This window comes from Colias philodice, chromosome 10, assembly GCF_061535455.1.
Source record: "Colias philodice isolate Cphi_HAF_F1 chromosome 10, ilColPhil1 Martin Lab GWU primary, whole genome shotgun sequence".
In the NCBI taxonomy this organism is placed as follows: domain Eukaryota; kingdom Metazoa; phylum Arthropoda; class Insecta; order Lepidoptera; family Pieridae; genus Colias; species Colias philodice.
Genome location: NC_143095.1, coordinates 4,738,547 through 4,750,741, shown reverse-complemented (window position 1 = coordinate 4,750,741; position 12,195 = coordinate 4,738,547). Strand labels below are relative to the sequence as shown.

General features: G+C 32.6%; 2 protein-coding genes across 2 annotated transcripts in view; one reads left to right on the top strand and one right to left on the bottom strand.

Annotated features, from left to right (window-relative positions):
- LOC149485143 (coiled-coil domain-containing protein 12) overlaps positions 1-12,195 on the bottom strand; it is a 480,484-nt gene that overhangs the window by 73,976 nt on the left and 394,313 nt on the right. The window lies entirely within an intron of this gene.
- Positions 6,045-7,661, top strand: LOC149485162 (uncharacterized). The gene is made up of 2 exons (XM_089699679.1): positions 6,045-6,052; positions 6,748-7,661. The coding sequence occupies exons 1-2, from the start codon at positions 6,045-6,047 to the stop codon at positions 7,649-7,651; spliced, it is 912 nt and encodes a 303-aa protein (XP_089555805.1). The 3' UTR covers positions 7,652-7,661.

Here is a 12,195-nt window from a genome sequence, read left to right as displayed (position 1 = left end):
CCTGTGTTATTGGATTCTCTGATTTGGATTTAATCTATACTAATATTATAAAGAGGAAAGGTTTGTATGTATGTATGTATGTATGGTTTTCACGCATTGGACCGATTATGCTGAAATTTGGCACAGATAATCTTTAGACCCTGAGAAAGAACATAGGCTACCTTTTATTGCGAAATATGTACCACGGGTGAAGCCGGGGCGGACCGCTAGTGTTATATATTCTGGCGAGACGATTGCCGATCACATATCCCTTTGTAAAACATGGTGGAAAGATACGGCCAGTTATTATCATTACTATTAACATAATGTTTTTTCAAGTATAAAATCGATTTAAAGCTAAAATCACTTGTTATTCTTGTTCTTTTCAGTGCCATTACTTTCTTAAGGTCACTCATCGTATAAAATGTTATTATCGTACTTATATTTTGTTTTACCACACCCTACGTTGTTGATACTGAGTTATAAATCATTTCTTTGTAGCAGGGCATAAAATTGTTGAGCGCCCTTATCATTCGAGTTGAAAAATTTCATAGCTGAACGAAGAAAATCTGTTGAAAAAGATTTTGAAAGAAACTATTTATCAAGTTGCCGACCGATCTTCAGTCAGCGGAAGTTGTACGTCTCGAGTACTAAATAAAACACGTTTTTTGCCAAGAAAATATTATGATAAGTTGTGTTATGGATATTTATGGCGTTTTTATTTACATTTACGTATTCATCAAATATGTTTTAATACACTTCAAGTTGCAGGAGTGCATGTTATGATAGTCACGATGAAATAAATATACACAATCGCATAAGTTTTCTTTGAAAACTTAATTGAAAATATTTTCAAAGGTTTGATGTAACATGTTTATAAAATTAATTAAAAACTTACATATTTCAAAAGATTACAACTTTAGAAGTTATAGAATTGAATACTCGAAACGAAGAAATTCTATAGGGATAAAAACTGAGATGTTATTTAGACTCCGTATTTGACATGTGATTAATACACGTTTTAATTACGGCACAAGTGTAATACGTGTGGTATTTAAGAACTTTTATATTCGGCGAATATTTCTCATTTCAGGAGTCATTACTCAAACGTGAAGGTTCGCTCTTAAATGAGATTTCATAATTAACGTAAGCCAGCTCGACCCGTCAAGTGTATGTGAAAATTTAACGAGAGAAACGAATGGCCGGATCTCTAGCACCTATCTCACGATTTTTACTACTTGTGCGTATATATACGTATTATTTTAATGACACTTGTTAGATTTATTATGAGTACCTACATCATTAAAAAATCTCACCTAATGATCAAAGGATTGTTACGTTCGTGTTACGTATAGTTGTGTGCTTAGCTTATTGAGTTAGTTCATTATTGTTTTATGTTTCAACATCAAAGACATAAATCTACATAACCTATGGAAGGATAATTTTTACGTATTATTTTTTATTAAATGTCGTCCTCTGTTCTACATTAATCCCTTAATTGTATATTTATAATTATTTTTATTAGTACATTAAATTGTTAAATAAATTAAAGGTACTGAAACAGTTCTAAACAAAACATGTTTATTGGCTTAACTAGCATTCATAGTATGATGTAATTAATTTAATTATACATTTTCTGATCCTTCGAAATCAAACTGAATTGAATAGGGACGTTGCTTTATAACATTTCTATTTTCTAGGTAAACAGATTTTGTATGAATTTTATTTTCGATAAGAAGATTACGCAGTTAATATTTTTCAGTTTAATAGTAGTTTCATATGATTTCGTGATATGTATGAGTTATCAGAATCAATGCTATTGTTGCTTTTTACAAGGGTCGTATCGTAAATTCGAATTTTATAAGAGTTCACAAAAATGTATTGATTATTTTATCGGCGACATAAAGCGGGAATCGACTATGCTTGTGTTTAAACACATTCAAGCATACAACTATGGTTCTTGGGAATACGAGTTATTTATTTGAATTGCTTGTCATTTGAATTTTTTAAATAAATTTATTTAATGGATTTACCAAACAACAAATTATTAACAGCTTGAAACCAACTTCTGAATACAATTAAAAGCAGGAAGCTGAAGTGAGCATAAAGGCACAACATGAATAAAGTATTCTAAATATTTGACCATTCCTACATGATCCATAATTTTTTAAAACAAACGTGGTTCAGTAAAAACGTAGTATTAAAGTAATCACTAACGCTTATGGAGACTTCGTGTTGCTCTTAATTCTAGTTCGGGTCTAATGCGGTCGAAATAAAAAGATAGTAAAAGCAGGATTTCCGTGGTTCAAAATAAACGAGACTCATAACTTGGCCGCAATTGCTTGTATTTCTCAACAGCTGGGAAGCGACTTTAGCTCTAATTAACCACCAGTCGTACTGCTTATTTTTAATGTTTAATTTAGGCCTGCTGTTCATTAGTTTCGTAATATTAACATAAGATATTTGTATTAAAGTTTTAAAAGTATGGAAATTAACAACTCGTATTACATTAAACTATCTACAGAAATTGATAGTGAACATTCAACGGACAATGAATGATGTGTGACACGCAATATTATTAAAGATCCTATCTTCTACAAATAAAATAATTTATATGAAATATTATTAATCATGATAACATTAAAATAATTGACTGTATACATAATTCATTTCCAAGTTCATTTTGGGACCATAAAAATAGATGTATTAAAACGCCACGTTCCTCAAGGAACATACCTCACGAAATATATTATTAAAATAAGTATAAATTTCAATCCCTCTTTTTCAGAATGTTCTTAATTCTTATCTTATTAGTATATTCTTAGCAAACGAGTGAGAAATGGCTATTGTTCAAGGAACATTGCAAATTATTCTGACAATTATTCGTAGATAACATTCGGTAGCGCCAAAGTAAATATATACAATTGAAATATTGCCAAGTAATACGCAAATCAGCACCGTGACAAAACGGATGAATACATTTAAATTCCGTCCTTATTTAAATAGGAGTCTTATTAAGGCCAATTGGGTGATTGTTATAATTAGTGCGATATCGCTCGACTTTCAAAGAAGCATCATATTCAAGTTAAATAATGATCATCATCAATTTTCAAGAATCTCTTAAAGAATTTGGAGTTCTGTATAAAATGAGATAATAAAGAAATGCGGAGGGTTGGTGTAAGACTGGGATTTCTTTTGAAATACGTGTTTAATTTTTAAGGGGATAAAATTTATTTAGTCTTTTAGTTTACTTCTTTGTAGTAACTTCGAAATAAAAACTGATCGTCTCCATTATTATAAAAAATAATTTTCGTTATAAAAATGCATCAAAATAATATGGTTGTACGAAAATTTTAAATCCTTAAAATAAGCGCTGTAATTTTAAAATTGTCTTATAACATTTCTTTATTATTATAACATAAGTTATTATCAAAATGTTTACTAGAATTATTGATAAAGTTATTATAAATTACTTTCATAAAGAACTATAAAGTTTAAAGTTCTGAACCTAACTCAATCATGAAGGCGATTGGCGAGCTATGCAAAATAGTTCAGTTTGTTTCGGATAGAAGCAAGACTTGATAAGCAATCCGCTTAGCTTGTATATTTTAACAGGACTGTGTTTAATTATACCTACAGTATAGTATGTATGTCTTATGTAGGTACTATGGCTATGTATGTGTACTATATAATACAGCTAGTTCGCTATTATTATAAAATATTGACTACTAGCTGTGCTCCACGGTTTTACCCGCATTGCTACGTTCCCTGTGAGCTTAGCGTGATGTTTTATAGCCTTCCTCGATAAATGAAATAATTTTTCAAATCGGTCTAGTAGTTCCTGCAGAGATTAGCACGTTCAAACAAACAAACTCTTCAGCTGTATAATATAAGTATAGATTCCATGTCGTTTTTATTCATCATTAGCTGTTCCCCGCGGTTTCACCCGCATTGCTCCGCTCCTATTTATTGGTCTTAGCGTGATGATATAGCCTATAGCCTTCCTCGATAAATGGGCTATCTCATATCGTAATAATTCAAATCGCACCAGTAGTTACTGAGATTAGCGCGTCCAAACAAACAAACTCTTCGGCTTTATAATTTTAAAGTATAGATTTGCCCTGTCGTTCTTATTAATCACAAATACTGAAATCTATGAAGGACTACATTCTATTCGTAGGTATATTTTTTTCATTACAGCTGAAGCTTTATTATAATAACTAGCGGCCCGCCCCGGCTTCGCCCGTGGTACATATGAAAAATAGATGTTGGCCGATTCTCAGACTTACCCGATATGCACAGAAAATTTCATGAGAATCGGTCCACCCGTTTCGGAGGAGTATGCAGACTAACATTGTGACACGATAATTTTATATATAAGATTTTAATTATATTCACCGTCAATATCTGTTGTTCCCGCTACAGAATAACAGGTGATTCCTATGATGATTAGACCAAAATTGGCCATGATGGCCATTATGTGTGTATCCACACATATTTGCGGCAAAAGCGGCTTTAATTATTACAACGTGAACTTGAACAAAACGTATTTTCCTTAGATAATGTTACCTTCTAAAATTTACGCGAGAACACGAAGAATTACCGTTATTGCTTTAAGTAACGTATTCACAGCCCTTATTGTGTTATTTGTCCCAGAAGCATTAAATGTGTTACGTCCTTTGTTATATTCCACAGTGTGTATTTAAACAGCAGTGTTATCTTTTTAAATTATAGCGTAGATATATCTCTCTCACAGAGTCAATTAACGAGTTGTTTTCCCTATAGCACTTTATGGAGCAAAGTGTGGCACTTGAATAAATACCAACCCTGTAGGGTATTTTATTTCGATTGATATTTCCAAATGAGAAAAGATACCGTAGGTATGACATTAACGAAATATCCAATCAAGCAAAATTAAATTGCTCCCAAGCTTCATTAAAGATATATTACGCGATTTTAATTATTTCTCCATACGAGTACTCTGAAGTTAATAACTAGGTGTAAAATAATATGACTGAAGAACGGTAGCAATTTACTTGGAACGCTTAATAATAGCCGAGCTATTATGACTGAATGCGTAGCCTACATTAGTCGGCATGTGTTCATATTATACTCCATTGCATTAACATTACATAACATTTGTTTCTGTGTAATGAATCGATTCGATTGCCGTTGCATTCAACAATTCACAATAGTCTATTTACAATAAAGCAAATGATTTTGGTAGTGTTTTCATAAACAATGAGTGACTTTAAAGGAATATTTAAACGCAATCTTAAAAAAAATTGATTAGGTAGTTAAGTGGGTTAGGCTGAATGCGTGAACATTTTAGAGTCTGGTACTTTGAATGTAAATACGGTGTTAAATTACATTTCAGTTTATCTGAAATTGAAAAACAGATTTTTTTTTATAGTTAAAAAAAATAGTATATATAGTTAGTTTTTTAGTTTTTTTTTATAAGACCAAGAAAAAATTAAGAATTAAAAGAAACTAAAGTTTAGTGTGTTTTGATGTGGTTACAGATGAACATAATATGCATATAAAATGAGATAATAAAGAAATGCGGAGGGTTGGTGTAAGACTGGGATTTCTTTTGAAATACGTGTTTAATTTTTAAGGGGATAAAATTTATTTAGTCTTTTAGTTTACTTCTTTGTAGTAACTTCGAAATAAAAACTGATCGTCTCCATTATTATAAAAAATAATTTTCGTTATAAAAATGCATCAAAATAATATGGTTGTACGAAAATTTTAAATCCTTAAAATAAGCGCTGTAATTTTAAAATTGTCTTATAACATTTCTTTATTATTATAACATAAGTTATTATCAAAATGTTTACTAGAATTATTGATAAAGTTATTATAAATTACTTTCATAAAGAACTATAAAGTTTAAAGTTCTGAACCTAACTCAATCATGAAGGCGATTGGCGAGCTATGCAAAATAGTTCAGTTTGTTTCGGATAGAAGCAAGACTTGATAAGCAATCCGCTTAGCTTGTATATTTTAACAGGACTGTGTTTAATTATACCTACAGTATAGTATGTATGTCTTATGTAGGTACTATGGCTATGTATGTGTACTATATAATACAGCTAGTTCGCTATTATTATAAAATATTGACTACTAGCTGTGCTCCACGGTTTTACCCGCATTGCTACGTTCCCTGTGAGCTTAGCGTGATGTTTTATAGCCTTCCTCGATAAATGAAATAATTTTTCAAATCGGTCTAGTAGTTCCTGCAGAGATTAGCACGTTCAAACAAACAAACTCTTCAGCTGTATAATATAAGTATAGATTCCATGTCGTTTTTATTCATCATTAGCTGTTCCCCGCGGTTTCACCCGCATTGCTCCGCTCCTATTTATTGGTCTTAGCGTGATGATATAGCCTATAGCCTTCCTCGATAAATGGGCTATCTCATATCGTAATAATTCAAATCGCACCAGTAGTTACTGAGATTAGCGCGTCCAAACAAACAAACTCTTCGGCTTTATAATTTTAAAGTAGGGTAAGGTTGCTCAAGTCGTACCCCCTAAGGAAATTATGCTATAATATTCACGACAATTGAAATAATACAAAATAATCCACATTTACTGAATCTTTATTTAGTTGTCTATTATTAAAAAATCAAAGAAACTTACAATGTTAATATTAAAATATATATTTTAACGTTTTTCAAAAACATACCTTCGGTACGATTAAGGCGCCTAGTTGCCTAATTCGTACCACATACAGCCTAAGTCGTACTTAGAAAATACACTTTAGTGAAGATATAATAATCCAATTTACTATGGAGTTAGAAACTAACAACCGTCTAGCCTTTCTCGACATTTTAATTATGAGGGGACGGGATGGCATGCTCAACCATACAGTGTATAGGAAAGCCACTCATACTGATAGGTACCTCAATGGTGAATCTCACCACCATCCTTGCCAACTAGCTTCTGTCGGTAAATCTTTGTTTCAGAGAGCCCGCCACCTCTGTGATGCTGCCCACCTCAGCGGGGAACTGCAGCATGTCAAGCGAGTACTACGTAACAACAAGCTGCAGGCGCCTCCACAGCATCACAGGAGTCGAACGAAGCCACACACAGTTGAAAGACAACCGGCCTACCTACCATATGTGAAGGGAGTTACTGACAGAATTGGAAGAATCCTAAGACGAGCTTCAATTAAAACTATATATAAGCCGCACAAGAAGATAAACCAATTCTTGAGACCGATTAAAAGTAATATTCCTCTACAAGAAGCAGGCGTGTACAAGTTAGACTGTGACTGTGGACTCTCATACATCGGCCAAACAAAAAGAAGCATTGCCAACCGACTGAAGGAGCACATTGCGGATATCAAGCATCGGCGTCACAAGAAGTCTGCGGTATGTGAACACACACTGGACAACAACCACTTCATAAGATTCGACCAACCACAAATCCTTGCCAGAGAAAATAAATTTTTTCCAAGACTGGTGCGCGAGGCTATTGAAATTAAAAAACACCCAAATTTCAATAGAGAAGATGGTTTGAAACTTTCTAACACCTGGGATCCTGTTATTAAGAATTTAAAACCCCATGTCAAACATACCAAAAGACTAGAAGACACGATCAGCCAATACTGCCAACATCCGGAAAAATACTCCACATACCAACTACGGAGGAATAGGTGGAGGTAGTTTACAAACAGCAATTTTTGAATGACCGTCAAGACGTATAACATCTCAGTCTCCCCGTGACCACGCTCGCTGTAAAGTGTTCGAAACGTCGGGAATAATAGAATGAATAAATCGCGTTTAAAATCCGTTAAAAAGTCTTTAATTTCTAAATGTATAATACTCGCGTAAAATCAAACATCAGAAAACACTTTAGTGAAGATATAATAAACTATATAGAAAAATTCTTAATAATAAGAGATCAATTTTAAGTAAGTTAAAATTACAAATAATTCAGTCTGAGATTAACTTAAGCATATTATTTGGTAATTATTTTAGTGAATAACAAAATCTTAGACCTAAATAGAAGTACGAGTAAAGAATTTTGAACAGGTACGACTTAAGCATACTTATCTTTGAGGTTGAAAAATAAAATTACTAACACAACCTAAAAATTTTCTCCTATTTGAGTATGCCCAAACGATTGACAGATAAGCATTAAAAATCGTTGTAAACAAAGACAAAATATAAAGATAACATTCCTGCCGTAAAAAGCTTATGAATGAGTCGTTAATTTTACATGAAAAGTGATAAAAAACTTACTTTTTGAATTATTTTCGCTGCACGCAGCCGACCGCCTGACCACTTGTTTAAGCTTGCTCGCGCGACTAAATAGTTCACGTTAACAACACTAGATGGCCCAATTCAATGGTATCAGACGAGATATTGGTGGGGTACGACTAACGCCGTGGTACGACTTGAGCAACCTTACCCTATAGATTTGCCCTGTCGTTCTTATTAATCACAAATACTGAAATCTATGAAGGACTACATTCTATTCGTAGGTATATTTTTTTCATTACAGCTGAAGCTTTATTATAATAACTAGCGGCCCGCCCCGGCTTCGCCCGTGGTACATATGAAAAATAGATGTTGGCCGATTCTCAGACTTACCCGATATGCACAGAAAATTTCATGAGAATCGGTCCACCCGTTTCGGAGGAGTATGCAGACTAACATTGTGACACGATAATTTTATATATAAGATTTTAATTATATTCACCGTCAATATCTGTTGTTCCCGCTACAGAATAACAGGTGATTCCTATGATGATTAGACCAAAATTGGCCATGATGGCCATTATGTGTTTTGAATTTCTTACACATTTAGGTACGTATCACTATTATTTTTATAAAGTTGAAACGAGACAAATTCAGACAGGAAGAAATTAAAAGAGCTGCGCAATGAATTGTAAAATTATATCGATACGCTAGTTAATTTAAATTGTTCTTTTGATATCATGAAAATTGAGAATACAAAATAGATTTTCCGCCTCGTTTGTTTTCAAACAAAATAATTAGTTACTTTATACTTTCTACGCTTTTGAATTCGTTTGATATCCCGTAACGTAAATTGAGAATATTATTTAAATTTCTGACATTTACAGAGTTGACGGACGACATCATTGTTATTGTAAAAAAGTGTTTTTTTTTTAACTTTAATTTATTTTTACAAAACCTTCAAATTGTAGATATGTTTAGTATCTACATTTATTGACACGTGTATATTCAATCTAATACATATAAAGAAGCAATATCCACAATCCAAACATAATACCTTACTCTTAGCTCCTACTGAGAATGTCGATTATAAGGAAACCCTATTAACAATGCACGTTCCTGGTTATTTCACCCTGAATTCCATACGCCTTACGACAGACGACTACCTATATCTTCGACATCCATACTACCAAACCAAACTATTAACATCAAATCAAAACCCACACGGCAGAATGTTACTATTTAAAGCATATAATAAATCTAATACACCCATACACCGATCAATTCCATAACCAAGTAGGTAACTCACGACTAGTTATAGGCATCGAGCTAAATGGATGGGATAGAGCAGGTGCCAAAGTACACAAATTAATATTCAGCTCCTATATCACCTTCCCGCACCTGCCATGTTGATTCAGTCTGCATTATCAGCTAACACAAGTCCTACAGAAATGCATTAGTGAATTACCTCATAGCACGGCACAATGTTACTGCGTAAATTATGCTGCGACTAAGTGTTTCGGATTAGGCATTTGCAGTTACTGTAATAGGGGGATTTATTGTGTATGAGGGTATTTACTAATGCGTTTCGTATGTATGTTATGTGGTTAGGCTTGACTAAAGGCAGCATCCAATATAATGTCGCATTTTAATGTGACATTATATTGGATAAGAGGATACAATATGGTATAAATATAGTACTTTTTTATCAGCTTTCCTATTTATTAACAATTTTATTATCTATATTGAAATGTTTGTGACAGAAAGTAAAAGGTAATGAGGTAAGCTTAAGGGACGGAATTTATTACTACAAATCCTATTAATCTTTATTATACGTACAAACTTAACACATACACATATTTCATTTACCAAATTCTTCTTAGTAATTTTGGTCTTTTTATTTTTGTTTCTTTTTTTTTAATTTATTTTTTGTCAACAGAAACAAAAACGTAGGAGACAAACTTGTAGGGTCGCTGCCCATGAGCTTTCGCAATGTCAGGGACATAACTATTCAAATTTTAATATTTTTGATATTTTATTTGTGAGATAAAGATAATGTAAAACACCTACTTAGTTATAATAATATCTTCTATCGTTATCGATGAACGGTGAGTAAAAAACAAAATAACATAAAATAGTAATAATTGTTGGAAAAGACTTGCACAATAAATCACATATCATCGTCATTTTATTATATAGGTATACGAAATATACCTACTTCTTGTGAATTAAAATACAGCCCTTCCAAAACTAGTACATAATAAGGGTAATTTTTCTTTGTATTTCTACTTTAACACTTAACGCTGGCCTTGTAACCTCAACGGTGCGACCTCATTCGAGACAAAGAGCACTCGAATATCACCTCTTATAAAATTAAAAAATTAATTCCTTCTCTATACAGGCGAAAACTCCTTTATAAGATCAAACTTATCTCAATTTTTAATTCTCTTGCTATATCGATGCAATTTTTATCCACACATATTTGCGGCAAAAGCGGCTTTAATTATTACAACGTGAACTTGAACAAAACGTATTTTCCTTAGATAATGTTACCTTCTAAAATTTACGCGAGAACACGAAGAATTACCGTTATTGCTTTAAGTAACGTATTCACAGCCCTTATTGTGTTATTTGTCCCAGAAGCATTAAATGTGTTACGTCCTTTGTTATATTCCACAGTGTGTATTTAAACAGCAGTGTTATCTTTTTAAATTATAGCGTAGATATATCTCTCTCACAGAGTCAATTAACGAGTTGTTTTCCCTATAGCACTTTATGGAGCAAAGTGTGGCACTTGAATAAATACCAACCCTGTAGGGTATTTTATTTCGATTGATATTTCCAAATGAGAAAAGATACCGTAGGTATGACATTAACGAAATATCCAATCAAGCAAAATTAAATTGCTCCCAAGCTTCATTAAAGATATATTACGCGATTTTAATTATTTCTCCATACGAGTACTCTGAAGTTAATAACTAGGTGTAAAATAATATGACTGAAGAACGGTAGCAATTTACTTGGAACGCTTAATAATAGCCGAGCTATTATGACTGAATGCGTAGCCTACATTAGTCGGCATGTGTTCATATTATACTCCATTGCATTAACATTACATAACATTTGTTTCTGTGTAATGAATCGATTCGATTGCCGTTGCATTCAACAATTCACAATAGTCTATTTACAATAAAGCAAATGATTTTGGTAGTGTTTTCATAAACAATGAGTGACTTTAAAGGAATATTTAAACGCAATCTTAAAAAAAATTGATTAGGTAGTTAAGTGGGTTAGGCTGAATGCGTGAACATTTTAGAGTCTGGTACTTTGAATGTAAATACGGTGTTAAATTACATTTCAGTTTATCTGAAATTGAAAAACAGATTTTTTTATATAGTTAAAAAAAATAGTATATATAGTTAGTTTTTTAGTTTTTTTTTATAAGACCAAGAAAAAATTAAGAATTAAAAGAAACTAAAGTTTAGTGTGTTTTGATGTGGTTACAGATGAACATATGCATATAATAAACCCAAAAATTGTAATTAATTTGTTTCTAGAAGTGTTTATGAATAGTCATTTGTAAACTAATTCATAATCAACTTACAATATAGCTTCAGTAGCAAAAATTGGATTGTGTATCGTGAAAATCATGGAATGCCGACCAAGTCCTACGTGACACCGAGTAGTTAATACACAATCATGAAACCACGCACTCTGCGCTACAGCGGCGTGCGTGGCAACACATAATATATATATAGCCTTAAATACATGCTAAAGCTAAATAATTACGTATTAAATATGTTTAACATGAAGCCACGAGGACAATCGAGCTTAAAAATCTCCTCATATAAATTTAAAATGAAGGCACCTAAAGCTCTACTAAAAATGGTGTCGGAAGTTCAATTTTCTTCCTCGTGTTTTCATTCCATTTGGCTGTTACGTAGCGACTCAGGTTTTCTCTGTCACATTAAATTGGACAAGCTAATTTCGTCTCCTGCGGCCAAGGT